Source organism: Eubalaena glacialis, chromosome 5 (genome assembly GCF_028564815.1).
Source record: "Eubalaena glacialis isolate mEubGla1 chromosome 5, mEubGla1.1.hap2.+ XY, whole genome shotgun sequence".
Lineage (NCBI taxonomy): Eukaryota > Metazoa > Chordata > Mammalia > Artiodactyla > Balaenidae > Eubalaena > Eubalaena glacialis.
The window spans coordinates 32,233,219-32,256,036 of record NC_083720.1 but is presented as its reverse complement, the minus strand read 5'-3'; the positions used below and the strand labels follow the sequence as shown (position 1 = coordinate 32,256,036).

Here is a 22,818-nt window from a genome sequence, read left to right as displayed (position 1 = left end):
AAAGCTAGGAATGCAGAAACAGATAATTACCGCTGTTGTTCAGTTAGGCTGTTAGATTTAACCTTTCTGATAAAGCCCCCAGGGTGTTTCTGCTAAACCAGTGCCAGCAGCTTTTGTTTGACCATTAAACATGGAGGCGGTGCTGCCAGTTAGAGCAGAATGATTCTCTGACCAAACATCTCTCTGGCAGGGTTGCTCGGGAATTAACGGAATCACAGTTCAGGTTGTTAAAAGTACAAATGTCTTTGTTTAAATTATTGGGGACTTCTTTTGCTCACCTGCTAAAGTAGTTATAAGCATTTTACCACAAACACAAACCTTCAACCCACCTTACTTATTCTCCGGGGTCATGCGTTTATCATACTGGCTGTAAATTCATAAAGGGGTGGGAAGTAAAAAATGCCTGCCTTGTTCTTTTTTCTCAACACTGAAAACACCCAGGCAAAGGAGGAAGAAACCACCTGGAAAGCCCATCCACCCCTATCCTCCAGAAGTTCTCTAAGCTCCTAGATGTATCAGGAATAGAGGTGGGGAAAGGGGTTTAGGGCAAGCATAATCCAGTATTTGGGGAAAATGTGTGATGTTCCCCCACTCTACCCCTTAACTCTCAAAACCTCTGATTTAGGGTATTTCCCAAAGAAATACAAAGGATTATTTAAAATATTCCCTAGTCTTTCACCTTGTTTTACAGCCCTCTTCTATCTTCAGGGTCCTGTCTGTCTGTCTGTGTGTTTACTTATCTAATCTAATCTGTTCATCTACCTGCTCATTCCTTTATTTATTCATTTGTTTGTTCATTCTCCTTACCACGTGTTCCACATTGTATCAGGGATTGTTAAATTGTCTTTCCCTGGGTCTCCACCTCTTTAAGATTCCTCTCCTGGAATCAGATCTGATCTTCGGAATTCGCCAGCCACAAATAAAAAGATGAACAGGAAATAGAAGCCAAAATTTAAAACATTCTATGAAACATTTTGCATGTCAGATTTTAGTGAAGGTACTTTATTCTATCAAACTTAGTGATGTCAGAAACAGTTGCTCCAGGCCGAGTGCTGTACCACCCTCTCAGGCTGCCCTGTGGACTGCAGATTATCCCTTCCTGTGAAATACTCCCAGTCCCACAATTTGTTTTCAAATTTGCACAGCTAATATTTGCTCTGTGTAAATAAGTAGTATGCATTTCAACAAGTATTAAATGGTCTACCTTACCAGTTAAAGTGAACAATTTTTTTTTTTTTGGTGAGAAAGAAAACAGATCGTCTCTTTTTCCTTGGGATCCAACTCGTAGTAAATTTTGATGAGTTCTGTTAGAAAATCCTTCTGTTTTTTGTCACTTCATATTATTTAGTTACAAGTTTATTTTTGGAGCAGTTTACACAAATTTTGTAAAACAGTTTGCATTTTATTGGCTGGTTCTTGATCCTGTCTGTAGAAAACTTTAAAATGTGTGTTATTTCCAAGTCACTGCTAAAGAAGTGCTCAGCTGGTAAGTACAGCACTTTAAAGGGATAAGCGAGCCTGGAATATAATAACAGAACATGGGTTAGTCCCTGGTTTCTAATTCTTTAGAAACCATATATCTCGATGGGCTATAGCTTTAAAAAAAAAAAACTTAATTGAGTTATAACTTTCATCCTATAAAATTCATGTGTTTTAAGGATACAATTAAATGATTTTTAGTAAATTTACAGAATTGTGCAACCATTGTCACGATCTAATTTTAGAACATTTCCATCATTCCCCCAAAGAAACTTCCAGCCTGTTTGCAGTCACTCTCCATTCCCACCAGCAACCACTATTGATAGGCTGAGTCTTTCTCTTATAACAACTGGATACAGAACTATAGTTGTCCAGTCTACCTCAGCGTGAGATAGTAAATTAGTACTGAAAATCAAAACGTCTGTTCTTTACCCGAGCATATCTCTTCCAGAGTTCAGAATTACAGTCATGGGTAGCTGCTTTTTCAATTCTATCTTTTTTTTTTTTTTTTTAATTTTACCATTTTAACCATTTAAAAAAAAATAAATTTATTTAGTTATTTATTTTGTATTATTTTTAGCTGTGTTGGGTCTTCGTTTCTGTGCGAGGGCTTTCTCTAGTTGCGGCGAGCGGGGGCCACTCTTCATTGAGGTGCGCGGGCCTCTCACTATCGCGGCCTCTCCTGTTGAGGAGCACAGGCTCCAGACGCGCAGGCTCAGTAATTGTGGCTCACGGGCCCAGTTGCTCCGCGGCATGTGGGATCCTCCCAGACCAGGGCGCGAACCCGTGTCCCCTGCATTGGCAGGCAGATTCTCAACCACTGCGCCACCAGGGAAGCCCTCAATTCTATCTTTTAAATTTTAAAAAAAAAAAGGTTTTTCCCCCAGTCCATTCTCAGAATAGTGTCACAAGCCACCTTACCCACCTGTCTGTTTCCCTAATTTAAATCTATCATACTTGTACAGATGTGGGACCTGTAATGGTATGACAAGGACTCTTTTCCATGTTACTTTTGTTGGGAAAGTATTTCACAAATATACACAATAATTTTTGAATAAACAGTGGATCTTCTTTTCAGTTTTCAAGAACTTGTTAGTAAAAATATTTAACAAATTTTATGGGTGTTTCTGAAATTAGACTGCCATGACTCACAAGGCACCCTTGTTTTCTGTAAGCATGTTAATGCCTATCCATTTTAGGCAGGAGGATTTTTACAGGTAAATTAAGCTCTAAGAATGTTAATAAGGAAAAGCTAAGATGTCGTGGTCTCTGCAAAAACTTTTATAGGCATAAAACTTTTATAGCTAAACTGGATCCTGTTAACATAGCAATGTACCTATATTATAAATGTAATATAGTGGTTTGTTAGTTACAGTAATTATAATTAAATGGCAAGTATGGGTAACAGGGAAATACTTAACAGGCTCCTTCCCTCTCCCCCCCAAGAGAGGTGATTTATATATTAAATTTTTTTCTAAGTTTATATTAATTTTTGCAAAATTATGAAGATTTAAAAATGCCTGTAATGTTATCTGGAGACTTTCCTATGTATTTTATGTATCTCTCTGTTTTAAAAAAGCTTGTCATTGATTGTCTCAATCTTTTTTTTTAAATAAATTTATTTATTTATTTATGGCTGTGTTGGGTCTTCGATGCTCCGCGCAGGCTTTCTCTAGTTGCGGCGAGCGGGGGCTACTCTTCGTTGAGGTGCGCGGGCTTCTCATTGTGGTGGCTTCTCTTGTTGAGGAGCACGGGCTCTAGGTGCGCAGGCTTCAGTAGTTGTGGCATGCGGGCTCAGTAGTTGTGGCTCACGGGCTCTAGAGCACAGGCTCAGTAGTTGTGGCACATGGGCTTAGTTGTTCTGCGGCATGTGGGATCTTCCCAGACCAGGGCTCGAACCCGTGTCCCCTGCGTTGGCAGGTGGATTCTTAACCACTGTGCCACCAGGGAAGTCCTAATCTTTTTCACTGACTATATTGTTGACCTATAATATGTAATGGCACTAGAGGTAGTGATGTGGTATTAAGAACAGGGACTCCTGAGATTGGATTCCTGGTTCAAATCTGAGCTCTGCCACTTCCTACCTGTCTGACCTTGAGCATCTCACTTATCTCAATTTCTTTTCTTTAAAATATTTCCTAGCGTTGTTATGAGGAATAATTAGATATTACACAAAGCACAGTACCTGGCACATAGTAACATTTGCTGAGGACTATTATATTGTGGCCATTTTATTATACAACTTGACTTTTTAATGGCTTTAAGGTGACCACTGGGTTTTCTGTTTTAAGGGCTGAGAAAGCTTAATGTCTGTTACGAAACTCATCAGCTCTTTTGTTTCCATTGATCTTCAACTCTGTTTCAGGACCTTGTTTTTCTTAAGCCTTTAAACAACGCCTAAATCTCTTTCATTCAGAATTGCAGTTTGTAAATGTTAGCACCACGTTGTCTTTGGTCAATGTTTAACCTCTATCTTTAACAGATTACATCTTTTTAAACATTGAAACCCATATATAAACTTAGATAAGTTTCCTTAATTTTTAAACTACATTTACATGTTTAATACATCTTATCTTCTTAACCACTGCAAATGCACAACAGGCCAACATACAAATTTAACAAGCAGAGCATTTCTAAGCCCGTCAGCTGGAGCTCATGTCTGCATTTAACCTCTTCTGTGGGATGCTGTCTGTGAGCTTCAGATCAGAACTGGGAGTGAGTCACGAGTCTCACACTTGCACCTTTTCTTCGAGCCTTGAACCTCTGTCACTTGGCCCCTTTCCCATTTTTTGGTAAACCATAACCTCTGATATGAATTACTGAGGTCCTACACCTCCTATTCAGATCTAAGTTTGTACTTAATTGGATACTGCATCCTTCTTATAGTATTAGTATACTTGTCTCACAATTCTGTAGTTACTATATCAAAATACAGTATTAAGATGGCTATAATTTATTTAATCCCCTGTTGTTGGATATTAGGCTATTTCCAATTTGCTCTTATAAATAACTGTGTTGAAAGCATATTTGTAGAAATATTTTGTGTACATCCTTATTTCCTTGGGATAAATTCCTAAAATAGAATAACTGGGTACCATTACCCCAATATTGGTTGTATAATGTTTTCTAATATCTACTGGTACAAACCTTCTACTGCTGCCCCCATTTTCACTCCCTGATGAGCCTTAGAATCATTTTTTGTCAAATTACAGGAAAAATACTATTGGGATTATTAAGAGAAAATGACTAATGTTGTATACTAATATGGTAAGATCAAACCCTTTATGGTATAATAGAGGTGAAATAAAACATAGAAGCAAAATTATATATTTTCTTGTAATTTGACAGAAAGATCCTGAAGTTCCCTTAGGGGTGAAAAGTGGAGGATTTTTTCCACTAGATATTAGAACACGTATTACACAGCTAAAATAGTGATATTGGCATTGAAAGAGCACAGCTATATACATACTTCTGTTCCTGCTATTGAGTACTTTCTCTCCCCCCAATCAAGTGGATACTGAATTTTATCAACTGCCTTTTTTAACTTCACTCAAGATGATCATATCTTTTCTGTTTACATTTCTTTTTTGTATTTAATAAAGTACAAATTAGTCATTTCCTAATTTGAAACCTTCCTTGTATTTCTGGAGTAAATCATACTTAGTTCTTAAAAACAAAAACAAAACCTAGTAAAACAGTATCACTGTACTAAAAGTTTCAGAGTTTCACAGTTGCCTTCAAAAGAAAGATTAATCTATAGAGATCTTGAACTTTTAAAATATTATCTAGACTAACTTCCAGTATATTGCAATGTAAGAGAACTTGGAAATCTTTTCATCTGCTTTGTGCTCTGACAGAGTACCCTAAACAAGTGACCTAATGGGATTGCCATCCCTCAAGAGGAACTATTGTGGCTTTTGTCACTTTCCAGATCCTTACTGGTAGGAAGGTCTCACCATAGGAATGAGTATGTTGTAATCATCATCTTGAGATAAACATTGCATCTCAAGATTGGCTGACACATGACGAATGTGCTTTGTATACTTAATCCTCTTGATGAAACCCCAAGGAAAATATCAATCCCGCCACTAATGTTGATAAATGGGCTTTGTACTCACACAGTGCTATTGCTCCCAGGAGCACAAAGCTCTGCAGGATTAATTCAGCCTTTCTCACAGTTGTCCCAGGAGGTGGATGGCTGAACGCTTCCTCTTTAAAAAAAAAAAAAAAAAAGGTAACTGTTTTCTTCTGTTCTACATTCTGTGTTCTAGAACTAGGTAGCTACCTTTTTAAAGACCATCTGTATGTCCGCTGGTGGACTTGGGTTTCAAAATCAACAAGCTTCTTTCCCCTGTAGACACCAGGCTCGGAGCAGATGTGTAGTAGTCAAGTTGGACGGAATTTGGATAATAGTTTGGCAAGATGCTATGAGTGCTGTAGCCTGAAGTTGGTAACGAGAGACAGGCAATGGCTGAGTTAGTGCTTTGGTACCTCCATTAGAAGTAGTTGTCCATGGTGTTGAAGGTTTGTTTTTGAAAATGCCTTACCCAGGCACCTCTTCATTATACTTGTCCTACAACACTGAGCTAGGGCACTATAGAGAATCTCTGTCAGTCTTCTTTTACAGAGAGGGGCCCTGGTCCTTTCTCACCCTGCTCTGATGCATTAGTATCTGGGGGCTTTTCACAGGGACAGAACAGTAGAAAGGTGAGAGGTCCAAACTTTTTGATACTACCTCTTAGCCAATCTCCATCTCTTAGTGATCCTCTGTTTCCCTGCCAGGCTAACTTTCCTCTTGCTTTCGCTTCCTCGGAAATGAACAGTGACTTTCTGTGTACACTTCTTTAGGGATACAGCTAAGGCTACATTTTGATCTAGCGATCCACCTCATCCTTCTTCGTCTTAACAATAGGCCAGTCAGTCTTCTCCAAAGTTTTGCTATTTTAGTTCCGTCTCTTCAGCTAGACTTCAAGCTCTTTGGGTGAACGTTCAGGTCAGTGTTTTTTTTTCTTCAAACTGCTTTTAATTGCACCCACATATTCCACGGTGCTGGGACATTTAGGTGCACAATAAACATTTGTGGTTGATCATCTATTTGCCATTCACAACTGTCAAGAAATATTGCCTGTCCATACTGACTGTGCCATTTTAACTTTTTTTTTTTCCTTTTTCTTTTGTTAAACAAAGGCTTAGCTGTCACCACTTTGAGTTTTTCCTCCTCCCTATTTTTCTCCCCTGAGGTTACCCTGAAAGGGAGGTCTTTAAAATGCAAAGGATTGTGCTTAAGTTGTGCAGTGTACTCTGGGTGGGGACTAATTACGAGGTTTGAAAACTTCTTCAGGCGGCTGGGTTCTGGAGCCGGACGAAAATACTGCTTTCCTAAATTGACAACAGCTGGGGCCGTGTTGCTGGCACATATAAAAGCGGTGGTGCTGGTGCTCTGTGTTGTGGAGAAATCTTCACTCTTTAGAGCCTGTGGAGCTTTAAGCAGAGGGCACCTTTCATCACTGGTGTCGTGGTGGGTAAGTGCCCTGAGCTGGTCCTCTGGGTCTGCATTTCTGTTGTTTGGTAGAAATTGTGGTGACTGTATGAAATGTTGTCAGTTACTAATTTGCCATGTTAGTTGTAGTGAATTATTTTATCCTTCCAGTAAGGAGTAGAATTTCTCTCTAAATGGGCATAGCTAATAAGGCTTTGTGTATCTTTTCACTGTGTTATTTTGAAGGCTGTCAGCTTTCCTTCTGTATGGTGTGCATCTCTGAATACAAAAGGATAAACAGAGGTAGTGCCATGTAAAGTATCTTGAATGCATAGTTCTTGAATATGTTCTGAAAAGTAGTCACTTAAAAAGATTCCAGTTTTTAATATGAAAGTAGAAAGTTGACCATTTTGACAAATGCAGAGAATAACAATTATTTTACGCATGTAAGCAACTCATCACAGTTTTTTATCCTTTAAGGTTCATAGAAAAGACTCAGTCTTAGGAAGGAATGATGTGATTTCTTGGTTGGTTCTAGCTTATTATGACTTCATGGTTTGCAACAAGTGATAGTGTATGATGAAGTGTTTGCAATGCTGGGTCCTGACTTTTATTTATAGAAATTTAAAAGGAATTGTTTATTAAAATGTTCCTATTTATACTGAAATCAGCTCAAAAAGAGAATTCCAAGATGAAACAATTCAATGTTTTATTTTTATTTATTTATTTTTAAATTTTATTTATTTATTTTTGTCTGCGTTGGGTCTTTGTTGCTGTGCGTGGACTTTCCCTAGTTGCGGCGAGCGGGGGCTACTCTTTGTTGTGGTGTGCGGGCTTCTCATTGTGGTGGCTTCTCTCGTTGCAGAGCACGGGCTCTAGGCACACGGGCTTCAGTAGTTGTGGCTCACGGGCTCTAGAGCAAAGGCTGAGTAGTTGTGGCACACGGACTTAGTTGCTCCGCGGCATGTGGGATCTTCCCAGACCAGGGCTCGAACCCGTGTCCCCTGCATTGGCAGGTGGATTCTTAACCACTGCGCCACAAGGGAAGTCCCTCAATGTTTTATAAATAAACTCCATCTCAGCAGCTTTAACTATGTTCTGACGATACATTTATAAAGCAAATGGCTTTGGTATTTGTTTCCTTATTCTGATAATGTTTTTGTTTTGGACGCTTGACAACTGGACAAGCACAGTTTCTGAACATAGTTCTGTTTTGTTTTTACAGGTGGGATAGTAACATCTTTGGGAGAAAGAAAATTGGCTTCCTTTCCTGAAAGCGGTGAATGTACAGCAGATGGTTGCCCAGGAGGAACACTAGTCCGATGGAGACCCTCTATGTTTTGTACTAGGAAACAGAATCAGTTGTAAGAGTCCATGTTGATCTTGGCAGTAGAAGGATTAAAAAAAGTTGAGTTTCCACAAAGAACAAGAACTTTACCATCTCCCTTTTTGATCTGAAGACCGGAGGACAATGGATATCATAGAGACAGCAAAACTTGAAGAACATATGGAAAACCAAACCAACGATCCTGCAAACACTTACACAAGACCTGCTGAACCTGTTGAAGAAGAGAACAAAAATGGCAATGGTAAACCTAAGAGTTTATCCAATGGGCTGCGAAAGGGCACCAAAAAGTACCCGGACTATATCCAAATTGCTATGCCCACGGAATCGAGGAACAAATTTCCCCTAGAGTGGTGGAAAACGGGCATTGCCTTCGTGTACGCTCTTTTCAACCTCGTCCTGACAACCGTCATGATCACAGTTGTGCACGAGAGGGTCCCTCCCAAGGAGCTCAGCCCTCCACTCCCAGACAAGTTTTTTGATTACATAGATCGGGTGAAATGGGCATTTTCTGTATCAGAAATAAATGGAATTATATTAGTTGGATTATGGATCACCCAGTGGCTATTTCTGAGATACAAGTAAGTAAGGTCTAACATGTTTTGGGGATTTGCCATGAGTTTATATTTTAGTGAGCCGGTGTGTAATTGAAATGATCTTTCTCTGTTTTATCTGATAAATTCAGTCTTATCCAGGCACTTAATGAAAAGAATCAATAGAAAGATCTACAACCTTGAGTAAATCCAGTCATTATTCCATAAACATTTATCGAGCAACTGTAGGAAAGTGGCAACTGTGTGTGAAGGTGCAGAAGTACGGTGGTGGATGATTCAGACTTTGTAAATTTAAGGTGCAGTTCTAATTTCAAGCAACTTGGCACTATGGTATTTGCATGATACATTAAGAGCCTTGGAAAGGAATAACATTCACTTCATCATGCTTGTGTTATTCCAGGCTCTTGACAGGTGGGGAAAATTGTAGGCTGGGAAGCTTTTTTCTCTATTACTCATAATGTGATGACTATATTGGTCTATAGTCAATCGCAGGCTTTGAGGTTTGCCTCTCTTCAAGAGTTCTCGAATTTTACATGTCTTTTCCTTTTGCCTTTTGGCAATCCAGTCACAAGAGTTTGTTTAATAAACTGCATTTAGAACTGGGTCCATGTGGTTTGGGTTTTAGATTTCTAAAGTAAACGTGCCTTCTGGTTTCCTCAAGCCATCACAAAGGAGCATTTAGTTCATTGGTTTCAGTCTTCCCATTTTAGAATAGCAGGAATCAGGAAGCGTAGTAAGCCAGGTACTTTTGCTTTGAAGATACTTAAAAATAGGACACAGCTCTGAGGTGGTTATTTCTGCTTCCCTGTTGAATTCTGATTGCTAGTGCATTAAGAAAAAAGGCCCCTCAATTCCCCTTTTCTCCTCAGCCATCATTCAGATGTTTTTTCTCTACTAAGATTCTAATAATTAAATCACAAATATAAGTTTAATTAAAACATTGCCCATAAACGGAGGCTTTTGAAAGTGTAATACATGCTAACATAGTCAATACACTTCAGAGTCAAATAGGGTTTCAGTAGTAATGCCACAAGGCCATTTTTTGAAGAAGGAATTTACACTATATTGTTCTTTCAATTGGTTGTTGCTTTGAGATTTGAAGAGTTCAGTCTATCTTTGCTAAAGAGTTCCCCACATGCAGGTGTGCAGTTTTGAAAACTTATTCCACAAACTGAAGTCATTCCTAAGCATTTTCTTTAAAATATTTCTCTTAATAATGTATAAGTAAAAGACATAGCTGTCAATTGTCTTTTACTTAGTCGGGGAACTTTATGCTAAAGTTGTTAGTTATGACGTGCTTTATGCTAAAAGCAAACTATAGCTGTTGAACTTTAGCCTTTTCCTTTTTAGTGTCTGGAATTGACACTGAATATAATAGAGACTGCTCAGGCCAAAGATATTTGCTCTCTCCTTTGTTTTAGAGCAAAGTTTTATTTGTATATGTGTGTGAAAGAGAAATTTCCCAGGGCCGGGTAAGTAGCCGGCTTCCAGCCTGCAGTACAGTCTCGGTGTATTTGCATCTTCACGTAGAGGACAGTTGTTACCTGTCTCTCCAGTGCCAACTTCGGTTTTACCATGTCAAAACTTGTTTTCACACAGGCCAGCCGCGTGTTTTAATGATAGCCACTGTTTGGGTCACAATCCACCAGCAAAAACTTGGGGAAATCACACTAATTTTCCTTTTTCCTTTTCATATAGAATTGGATCTTGTATTTTAGTAACCAGTAGAGTAATTTTTATAACCCGTTTTGAACATTCCAGCTGAATAAGAAATTCTAGTTGTTCTCTCTCTCTCACTCTCACTCTCTCACTTAAAACACCTTTAAAGCTATGGGGGAAAAAAAATCACTGGCAGTAGTTCTTTAAATAAGGCTGCGGAGTGCATGTTTCACCTCTAAGTTAATTTTCTGTTCTGAGTACAGCTGAACTCTGAATACTGGAATGAATGTAATTGACCCATAATAATTCCTGCTGATTACTTCACCTTGTCTAACAGCATGGAGTACAATTCAGCACTCTTTTGGAACCTGGGTTTGAATCAAAGGGAGAATAGTTTTTCACTGAACCAAATGGAAGCCCTCAGCAATGTTCATTACCTGTTCCTTTTCAGTACTAGAAAAGGCAGGGCTAGAATAGCAAGCCTTTGAAAGAAATGCCTTGCAAGAAATAGATACTTTCATCAACTAGTCAAGGTGTTTCTCTGTATATTTTGACCCCAGAAACCCTGGAATCTCCTTAAAATAGCTCTTGGAGACAGGCAGCTAAAATTGTATTTGTACATGATTCTTTAGAAGTCCCAACAGTTACCTGAATTAGACCTTGATCCATGGCAGACCACAGTCTTGGAGAAAACTTAAAATATTCCACATGCCTAAAATTGCCTGTTTTTCCAAGAGGTTTTTGATCACTGGTTTTGGAAGTTTGAGAGCTCTGAAAATGGGAGACCTGGAGTAACATATTTTATGTACTAGGGAAGTTACAACCAGTAATTCTAGGGGCTTTGTGGATCCCAGCCATCTTTATAGAGCCCAGAGTTTATAGGTCCACCTCTAACTACACAACAGAATCATCTTCAGAATTCTTGATGCCCATTCAAGTACCCAAGAGACAGTGGTGCAGGTGGGCAGAGCCCTTCCCTTTGGAGGGCAGTGTGCTCAAAGCCAGCCTCTGAGAACCACTGCCTTAGACTGACGACTTAGGGGGCGAAGAGCAGGGACTAATGTTAGTCAAGACAACTGTCTTCACCGAAACATATAAAGTGAAAAAGGACTTGTGGGATTCTTTTTTTTTTTTTTTTTTACCTCTTTTGATCAAGATTGCATAAAATCAGGGTAAACTAATCAGTTTACAGCTTCACTCTTAAATGTCCTTAAATGCACGAGGGCACTTTGAACATCTTCAAAATATAATTCTCTGAAAATCTCTATAGTCATAGACAAAATAGTTCATGCCCAAGTTGTCAGAATATTTTTGGATAGTCCCCAAATAAACCTTGCTTATATAACTTAGGTTAAAAGAGTTGTCCCATTTCCCTATGTGCCCAATGATGTCGTATCACCTTAGCTCATTAGTTAATTCCTCTGTGACTGTGGCTCGCTTATACCTCTGCTGTGTTCTCAAGAGAGGGTTTATTAATGCAGTGAGTTGACTGACAACGTAGAGAGGTTCATTGAATTCTCTGGCAAAGAGGGCCTTTTTTAGGAGTGGTAGTTGTGTAAAACCCTTAATCTATTTTAACACCCTCTCTCCGCGGAGACTCATTCCTTTGGGGCCCAACCCACCTAGATTAATTGCAGTATGTGAATCTTCAGTTCTGAAAACTGCAATTATTCTTTATTCTGTTAAACATTATTTTATGTTGCCTTAGGAGCAAAAAACCCCAGTAAACCTATTTTTCCCCATCCTTATTTTTCCTTTAGGTCAATAGTGGGGCGCAGATTCTTTTTTATCATTGGAACTTTGTACCTGTATCGCTGTATCACGATGTACGTTACTACTCTCCCTGTGCCTGGAATGCATTTCCAGTGTGCTCCAAAGGTAAGCCCCTCTGGATTACCATTTAGAGGACGTTAAGCAAACAGTGATTGAACACCTGCTCTCTGTTATACATTCTCCTAGACACGTTCATATATGTTAATTGAAATCTAGCATATTTTGTTTTGCTTTAGATTTTGGGGGGAAACATTAGAATGTGTTCATAAAATTTATATGTTTGTGCATAAAAAATTCATTTTCTGCTAACTGGAAGTTACTATTGGGTCTTTGACTCTGCATTTTTGCCTTCTCATTTACTCATTCATGAATTCGTTTTGAAAGTATTAAGTTCCTGTTATATACCAGGCACTGTGTAACAGCAATGACCAAAACAAAGTTCTCCTCCTCCGAGAACGTATATTCTTATTGAAGGATGGCGACAGTTAAATGAAGTCATAACTTGTTACATGGTGGTAAGTCAGGTGGCTATCAGTTGGAGAACAGTAAAGCTGAGTAAGGGTGAAAGGGACTATGAGGGTAGGTACTAATTTATAGAGTGGTCAGGAAAAACTTCTTCAATAAGAAAGCTTTTGGGCAGCCAGGATGAGGGAGTGAGCCATGTGAATGGGGTGAGAACTCCAGGACAAGGAAATAGCTTAATCATAGTGCATTCAGGGAAGAGCAGGGAGACACGTGTGGCTGCATAGAGTTATGAAGAGTTGAAATGATGCAGCCACAGATCTCACAGGGCCTCTGTGCTCATTGTAGGAACTTGAACCGTGGTGGTGGCAGTGGAAATGAGGAGAAGTCATTCGACTCGGGATATATTTTGAAGGTAGAGCCAACAGGATGTGCTAATAAGTTGGATATGGGTTTAAGAGAAAGAAGTCAAGGATGACCTCAAAGCTTTTAGTAACTGGAAGGATGGAGTGGCCTTTCACTGAGAGTGTGAGAATGGATACTGAAAGTGTTGTAAGCAGGATTTATAGTTTCTCCAGGTGGAGTCATTTCTCAAGAGAGCTGTTAATCATCCTAGACCCCAGTGTGCCCTGGTTTAAAAAGGAAACTTACAAATCATGTGCTTTCTGGGCAAGGGAATGAAGTCTATCATATTTAACTGAACACTAAGCAGATGTCCAAGGTGGAAGGAAAAATAGAGTTGTTCTGAAGAAGTCAACAGTCTCCTTCACCAAATATAGGTGTGGTTTGGAGAAGCTATAATTTTCCAAAGCCATCAAAGCAGAAAGTGTCTGTAATTAAAACAGTGTACATATTGAATTTAAACATTGACTGATTTTTAGTGAAACTAATTTAAGTCATGGGAGAAGTTCAGAAGCATAATAAACACTTCTAAGGGGTTATTGCAATGGGTTAAATGAAGAAATGGCCACAGGAAAGAAAGCGAGCCCATCCTAGTAACGGGTGAGGTTTGCAGGGATGAATTGCTATGATTACAGAAAGCATGTAAAGATTATCTTCTGTGGAAAAGTTGCAATTTTCAGAAGCCACAAGAGCAAATGTACTGCTGGATAACCAAGCTACAAATGTTCACAGTGGAAGCTCTGGGAACAGCCCCTGTGTTCAGATGTCAAGACCTAAGACCTTTTCCTGAAGCATCAGCAGGCTATTGGTGCCTGGATCGTGGTTCAGTAAAACAAACACAAATCAATTTGTTTCAATAGAGGTGATGTGGTCTTACAGAACAAGAGGCAGAATTGCATTCTAAATGTGGTTCAGCTGCTGGCTTTGAGTGCTCCTTAGATTTTTGTGGTTACAAAGCTATTAGATAATCTACCTGTCTCCTTTGTTGCTGACTCTATAGAATGCCCTTAGTGACTGAGAGCAATGACAGAACTGTGCATACTGAAGCCACTTGCTATGGAAGGTTATCCGACTAGTCACTGATGCCTCACATCACTTGTTACTTAGTGGATGTGATCACAGAAGCCATCACAGTGATAGGCCCTTAGTGAAATCCTTGGCTCTCACAGTTTTCCAGTTGTCTTCCCCCTTCTCTAGCCTATGGTTTACTTTAAGTCCTTGGTTTAACGATTTACTTCATCCCACACACCCAAGTTTTAGTTTGCAGTTGCAAAATTTGAGTTCTGAAAATTGTGTTTAAATAGATATTGACCTAGTTATTAGTACTCACATGAAATGATTTAGCTTCTCAAACCCCTTTTGCCACAGGAATGTTGGGCTGGCACAGCTACATTCCTTTCCCTGAGAAAGCTTCCCTCTCATCCTGGCCATAGAGGTCCAAAGGACTTCTCTTCTAAATTGAAGGGATGGTGTGGATGGTAAGGTTTCTGGTTTGGCAGCAGCCAAGTTGGGCTCTCTTGTACCTTATTTATTTTTGTGGGAAATGTTGTGTGGAGGTCATAGTTTGAGGAACCCTTGAGAACACTGAGCTCTGTCTGTTTTGGCTATTATGATCAATGCTTCTCCTCCTGGTTTTCTACATCTTCAGTTTCATATCCAGGAATGGCATAGAATGGGTCTGAAAAATGAGGAAATTAAGAGGAACTAGAGTCCTCTTAGTGGTGTGTGATAGAGGGCCTCAATGAAATAGAACAGAACTAGAAAATAATCTGTTAATCCCAACTCTCACTATTACCCTCCCCCTTCCCAGTTTTCTTTCCGCCCTCTTTTAAAATTTCCTTTCTTGAAGTTCGGTTTAGCATTTATGCTGAGCATGATCTGACATCTTAAGATAGCAGTGACAGGACTGAGGAATTAAGAACTGAGAAAGTACACAAAAAGCAAGAAGAGAGTCCTTCCTCTGTTCTGTGAAGGCATGTGGAGTCAAATGCTATCGGAAATCTCAATACACCAACACGGCTGAAAGAAAGGGGGGAGAAGAGAATGTGTGGCAGTATTTTAGCTCCTGGTTTAATTATGCCTTTTGATCCATCTAAATTTCTTTCTAGTAAAGAAATTTAAGTGTTTCTGCCCTTAGAAAATTGGAGAATTGAGTTGGGGTGGGTCAGTGGATAAAAAAATATTATTATAGTTTTGAAATGAATAATGTGTTCTTTAAACTGGGAACACAATGGTCAGGCGGAGTGTATGTACCTTTCTATTTGATCTCATTGTTGACAGTTGTTTGTACCAACCGCACAACCAGAAATTCCTGAAGGTCTGTGGCTGATCTGATAAAGCGCATGCTAGATTCTATCCTCCACATCAAGGGCTTTCACGTCATTTTATGTGGTTTGCAGTACGCCTTTCCTGAGGGGCACCTGAAGTGAGTCCTGCAACTCTGTCAACAGTCCTTATCTTCTCCGGGTATGGATCCTTTACTGCCTTCTAGACCCTGCCTTTTCAAGGCAGGGTCACCTGTTACTTGGCATGTTTGGTTTAAGGACTGTCAATTCTTGATAAAATGCACATGTTCTCTTGGTTTTGCCAGCTGGGCTCGGCCTAAGCAAACTCTTGAAGAAAGTTGAGTTTCTTCGAAACCTCCAGTTTCTCACGCTGCCCTCTAATCCTGTTTCTTGTCATTTTCTGCTGCAGAGCCTTATTCTCAACTGTCACCCGATCACGGTGTGTTTGCCTTTTTACAAGGATCACCTGAATACCAGAAAGCTTTCCAGATCCATAAGATATTTTTAATCAGGAAAGTTTCAGGCAAGGAATCCTGCCCTAATTCCCATTTTACCGTATAGGATGGTTTCCCACCTGCTTTGGAGACTCAATTTCTCTCCTCCTAGACTGTCTTCTCCTCCATCTGTACACATCTTACCCTCCTTCACCACTACACGTCTACTTGGACTAGATGCTACCTGTCTACACCACCAAACAGTTTGCCACCATCATGACTGGCCTGGCCGTGCTTCAGGGGCCAGTTGCCCAGAAGGATCATCGCTGAGTATGAAAAGCACTGTATCTTACAACTGTGCCCCCGGTCCCAAGTGAAAATAGTCATTAATGGTCTTTCTATATTTCTCTTCTTGTGTATACTCTGACTCCATTTTACTTCTGAGTGTCATTCTTTGATTTTCTAAACCTATTCACTTGATATTAGACTGATCGGAAACCCTCCATCCGGCCCTACAGCGTTTCAGTATTCCATTTTCCCGTGTGTTCCATCTCAGTGCACTACTCCTTCCTGTATGCTTAAGGTTTGGGTTTTGGGGGGGCGGTTTTTTGGGGTTTTTTTAAAATACAATTTTTAAAGGTTACACTCCATTTACAGTTATTACCAAATTATTGGCTCTATTCCCTGTGTTGTACAATGCATCCTTGAGCCGATCTTACACCCAGTAGTTTGTACCTCCCACTCCCTCACCCCTATATTACCCCTCTCCCTTCTCTCCCCACTGGTAACCACTAGTTTGTTCCCTATATCTGTGAGTCTGCTTCCTTTTTTGTTATTTTACTAGTTTGTTGTATTTTTCAGATTCCACATGTAAGTGATACCTCTATGCTTAAGTTTTAACGGGATATGAACTTTTGACTGTTGCCTCAAACTTCTGCCCTAACCCATCATTGTTCCCCATGTCATCACGACAGCTTCTCGGGGCTTCTCCACCCTTGCCCAGGGAGCTCTCTCCTGACCTCCTGCCACAGCACACAGGTTATTGCTTTGGAGGATGTTTTTCCTGATCGAGCTACTCATTTTAAAGCTGCCAGTACATCCCTAATCCATCATTTTCAAGCCTGTTTAAATTAGTTAACGTATTGCAGCTCTTTTTAACTGTAAATGTTTTGATCAGATGTTAATACAGCTATATGCACACTTTAGGTTGCCCACCTAACACAAGGTATGAATACGCTGTAGGATATTAGTAATGTGGGGTGCAGCCGAATCACGTATTAGCCATCTGAAACCCCGACCTCCCCCTGCAAAGAGGAAAGAAAGGAGCTTTGATCTTTTTAGTCCATAACTGTGGTGAAGTCATTGGTTATTAGTATTTTTAAAAGCTTTGCCCAAGGACACACCACCACTAAACTGTATTATTAGTAACATATTGAATAATTTAAAACGTATCACTAAAACTGGCCAATACAATGAATAAAATCCAGTTTGAGGAGCTTCCCCCTTGGATTCTTTTTGACTGAAGTTAAACAGAAAAAAATCACCACCTGGTGACCTTTCTAAATATCACATAAATTAGGCTAAAACATGATTTTATCAGCTTATAAATTTTTTTCCTGATCTTCTTGTGTCATTCAGCTCAACGGAGACTCTCAGGCAAAAGTACAACGGATTCTACGGTTGATTTCTGGTGGCGGATTGTCCATAACTGGGTCGCATATCTTGTGTGGAGACTTCCTCTTCAGCGGCCACACAGTTGTGCTGACACTTACTTATTTGTTCATCAAAGAATGTAAGTAATAACTCATTCCTGCTTTATTGATTGTTGTAGTGGGCGGGATCCCTAAGCCCTGAAACTGATAAGAGTCCTTATTCTATTGGAATCGACAGCTATGGAGAGCGGGATGTGTGTGTGTGTGTGTGTGTGTGTGTGTGTGTGTGTGTGTGTGTGTGTGTTTAAATCATTTCAACCAGTCGTATGTGATTTGAACACTGAAGGAAGGCTTAAAGCTTGGCCCTGGCTTCTTGCTAACATTTAGCATGCCTCCAAAATGTCTCCCTCCTTGGTTAGTACTTCTTAAGGTATGAAAAGCTATTTTAATGTTGAAACAAAGATGAATCATTGTTAAGGTTACTGCAAAAAAAGAATCAGTGTGCTCCAGAGCCAAATGGAAGGGACTTTTGAATGAAATTTCCATTGTATGGAATATCCATTCCATCATCCCAAATACTTTGGTTAATATTTTCCCCCTTTTAAACCTTTTTTAACGTTTCCTTATCCCACTTTATTCTAATTTCGTCACTTCCAGTAGCTTTCTGTGCTTTAATATGCATCTTCATGAAACAGTTTGCCAATACTGACCACTTTCTTCTTAGAAAGCAACATGGAGATGAGAATGTGAAATATCTCCCCATATTTATGTACTTAATTCCCATTATACAAAATTCTTGTGTATTCCAGTGGCTTTTTTTTTTTGGCCGGAATAACGTCTTGTTCATTGTGAAGGAGGTTGTGTTTGGTTTTAGCTGCCTATCAGATTTCTGAGGCTTTGTATATTTGGGCCCATTATCTCAAAATCCTTTTGAAGTAGTGATGCTTCTCCCTCCATTTTTACCAAGCTGGTCGGTGTTAACCTTCATCTTTAGTTCCAAGATACCCTATCCCTGTGCCATTGTTCTTTTAGAGGCTTATCTCAATTCTCTTCACTTGCAGAGCATATCATGGAGGTCTTTGGGCAGAGACCAGGGGAAGGAGGCCCTTCCCCTCTGTCCTCCTTGGTTAGTCCCCTTCTCTCCCTTCTTCTCTTAGCCTGTCATTAGTCCAAACAGGTTTAGACCCATCAAGGTTTATCTTCCAGTGGTGCAGAAGTGAATTCTTGCCCCATAGACTGCCCGGGGTTATAGGTTTTAATTCTGCTTTGAGGGCAATATGACAAAGAGAGGAGAGTCTCTGTAGTAGATGAAGTCTTTTTTTTTTTTTTGGTGACAATTGTGTATCTTCTGAATTGTTTTCTTTCTAAATGCTACACACAAGCTTTGAGTTAGGAGAGCAGCATGTTAAGTGTTCGGCCTTTGTCATACTGTCTGACTTGAAGGCAGAGGGCCTTCTGCACCTTTCCCCATAGTTCTGTTCTTACACAGTTGGAGAGGTGGTGGAGGGGAGGAACCTAGCTCTGTGTTTGCGCCAATAACTCCCCCTTAAATTTCAATCTTCTGAAATTTCTAATTTCTAATACCTAGTTACAGGTTCTGGGTGGTGGGCAGAGCGATTTATGTTGTTTATAGCTCGCACTCTAACTTTTGCTGTGGAAAGTTCAGCAAAAACTGATCTGTGTAAGATCAGTCATTTTCCATTCGAGAGGTTCATTTGGGTTGTAGGATCTTCTCTCTAATCTGCAGATCATAAAAGCTTATAGAAGAAGATGAGGATGAGGGCCGGGAGGAGTTACATGTTAGAGTGAAGCTACTGTGGGTGGAAAACATAAGGTAATGAAGAGAAAACATCCCAGGAAACCGAGAGTCAGTTTTATAAAATAATTGAAGACCAAGTGATATTACCAATAACAGCAAATAGACATAGTACTTTTTCTGTGCCAGGCACTATTCCAAGGCCTTGATGCAAACTAACTTGTTTAATCCTTGTAGCTACCTCATGAGGGAAACACTGTTTTTCCCCATTTTTCAGAGGAAACTTAAGCATAAAGAAAGTGAATGAATTAAGCCACAGTCCACAGTTAGTAATTGGAGGATGCAGTATTCAAACTCAAGCAGGCTGACTCCAGAGGTTACACTACCAATTTCTTGGCTCTGTTTAGAATTTTTGGAAACCCAAGCTGTCTGATCTTATAGAATTGCTAAGAAATAGCCTGGATGTATTGCTCATTGTTATACTTTCACCTCAGAGAAATAGCAGGGCAACTTTTTGTTTATTTCTATGCTTTAATAAAGGCTGATGCAGTATGTAAAGACATTTTCTTTCCCACGTATGATTTGAGCTTGAGGTTTTTTAAATTGTATAAGTTTACATACAGCAAGGAAAGAATTACATTCTGCTTTTTCCTTTTTATTTTTTTTTAAATAGATCTTTATTGGAGTATAATTGCTTCACAATACTGTGTTAGTTTCTGTTGTACAACAAAGTGAATCAGCCATATGCATACATATGTCCCCATATCCCGTCCCTCTTGCGTCTCCCTCCCACCCTCCCTATCCCATCCCGCTAGGTGGTCACAAAGCACGGAGCTAGATCTCCCTGTGCTATGCGGCTGCTTCCCACTAGCTATCTGTTTTACATTTGGTAGTGTATATATGTCGATGCTACTCTCACTTTTTCCAAGTTTTGGTGAGAAACAAAAGGGCAAATCTGTAATGCTTGATACAAACCCAACTTTAGAATCAGTTCTGTACATAAACTGGGCATTCCGTGTTTACGCCCGTTTCCTATGCAATTAGGAAAAACAGACCTTCTAAATTATACCATGTGTTGTTGTTCTGAGTAAGCGTTGGTTCCAGTGGTTTCTTTGAACATTCTGCTTCTAGAATTAGATGCATCATTTGTATATTTTTTGCTTTCCTGCCTTTTGATCATTTTGGACTCTCCCTGTTTACTCCGTTGTTACAAGCAGATTTGAATTTAGTCATGAGAGTAGTTGAAAACGTGGGACCAGAATCATTTTGTGGATTAGCAAGAGAGGGTCTTACACAGGTGTGCAAATATTATCTTTGGGACTTAGGTTCCTTATAAAATTAGCCTGGAGAAATCAATGTAGCTCTTAGAACCAAATGTCTTGCTAGTCGAGAAAACTACTTTTTTTTTTTTTTTTTACCTTGCTACTACACAAAGTCTATTGTCTCTATTATTCATTGACAACTAGGGCTAGGATCCCACGCAGACAGTGGAGTTCATTAATAATTGTATCATCATCTCTCAGCTCAAGGTTATCCCTGTGGGTAGAATGAGAGAACAGAGAGGATTACCATTTTGCCATTTCTATTTCAAAATAGTTTATATTAAATCTTTTCTTTGGGCCAGCCAGTGTTCTCAGTTAATGAGCAGTGATCCCAGTGTGGAGCTCATAGAGAATACATTTTTATGTGCTAGGAGAGCAGTGCTAGGGCATCTAGCCATTCCTGAAACCTCATTTTCAATTCCACAAGTAGTAAAATGGGCCACCTCTTTACTCCCTACCTACTTCAGCTTTGCTTCTTGTGGATAAACAAATACAAAATAGTTCTGCTTTGCTCAGACATTTTGGACTTTTAAGGTAAATACCAGATGACCTGTTAGGAAGGGAAGCAGGGCTGATGTGAGGCTTCAGGGAGGGGTGAGGTCTATGGTGCTGGAGAATGCATATTTAGTGAAATCTCCAGATTTTTAACATTCAGATCCTAACAGAACAGTTATGGGGACTGTTGATCTGGCCCCCCAGGCTACAGAAGTAAGGCCTCTCCTAGCTATAAAATTCTCGGATTCCATGAGTTATCTGCCAGAACCTCGTGGCAGGATGAACCAAGCAAGAGTTGGAAATAATGAGCTGCACATTCAGAAGTAGGAAATCAGACTTTCAAATGCAAATACAGGTTTATCATCTTACTGTTCCACGTAGGACTAAAAGAGCAACAGCTATTTAATTTTTATTTGAACCATGTTTGATTTGATGTGTCATGTAAAGTTCTGGAAATGGATCTTTTTGCTATTCAACCATTCTTCCACACTTGAAAGTAAATATCACTATAAATATAAACACAGTTAAATATGAAATAAATTTTAGTTTATTCGATTATTATCTTTGTGAGCTAATAAAGCTTTAAAATAGAAAAAAGGAAACAGTTATTCAAAGAAAAGAAAAGTTATTAGAGATGAGCACTGGTTCCAGTTACACCTGTGTCATTACCACCTGTGTGGGAAGGCTGGGGGGCGTGCAATCATGTTTAACCTGCCGAGCGCTTTAGTTCTCTCTTATAGCTGATCAGTGTCATGAACTTAGTGCCCTCTCTAGGTAAGGCTCAAACCCATAAGTGAATAGGCAAGAATCCCAAGCTTTACATAGGGAGTGTCTTATAGTTGCTATTGGCAATAACAGTATAAAATTGCTGAGAATCAAAATATTGCTAGCCACAAATACCGTTTTTCTCCCCCTGCAGAAATCAAAGTAAGTTTATATATAAGACCTAAAATCACTCTTGCTTTCTCATTCCCTCCTCCACCCCACCGCCCCTTTTTCATAGACAACGACCCTTTCTTTTTCTTTTTGTGGTTGCACAGCGCGGCTCATGGGATCTGAGTTCCCTGACCAGGGATTAAACCCAGCCATGGCAGAGCAAGTGCTGGGTCCTAACCACTGGACCATCAGGGAATTCCCGACAACTATCCTTTCTTTTCACTCTGCTGTTTCTCTTTCCAGTGGGGTCCCTACAGGAGCCAGTATGAGCCAATTCCAACCTAATGTGACATATTTCTGTTCTCTTCCTAATTATTAAACACTATGGGTAAGACCTAGAGTATCTAGTGTTACCAACCGCCCCAGGGAATTACTATTAGACCTGCTACCAACAGCACCCCGTCTCCCCTCGGCAACCGGAGCAAATCCCAGCCAGTTCACAGGGACTTATTTTGGGTTATCCATTTTCTCCTTCAGTGACTTCCTGGCCTTAGACTTTTCTCAGGTCATTAGGATAGACTGTCATCGTTCAGTCCACCTCTGGGAATCCTATTAACTATTAATTTTTCTGCTGTCCAGATTCGCCTCGTCACTTCTGGTGGTATCATTTAATCTGCTGGCTGCTGAGCGCTGCTGGGATCATCTGCATTCTTGTAGCACACGAACACTATACTGTCGATGTGATCGTTGCTTATTATATCACAACACGGCTCTTTTGGTGGTACCATTCCATGGCCAATGAAAAGGTGAGAGCAGTGAAATTATCCTTGGATAATTTCTTTTCT

General features: G+C 39.8%; 1 protein-coding gene across 7 annotated transcripts in view; it reads left to right on the top strand.

Annotated features, from left to right (window-relative positions):
- SGMS2 (sphingomyelin synthase 2) overlaps positions 1–22,818 on the top strand; it is a 99,897-nt gene that overhangs the window by 50,972 nt on the left and 26,107 nt on the right. For all 7 annotated transcript variants that reach the window (XR_009701087.1, XM_061192066.1, XM_061192068.1 and 4 more), the window contains 4 exons: positions 8,184–8,884; positions 12,277–12,394; positions 17,511–17,664; positions 22,613–22,779. Coding sequence is in view for 6 of the 7 variants with exons in the window: in XM_061192066.1 (XP_061048049.1) it covers positions 8,430–8,884; positions 12,277–12,394; positions 17,511–17,664; positions 22,613–22,779 (894 nt within the window). In the remaining variant the exon portion in view is untranslated. The remainder of the gene's footprint in view (positions 1–8,183; positions 8,885–12,276; positions 12,395–17,510; positions 17,665–22,612; positions 22,780–22,818) is intronic.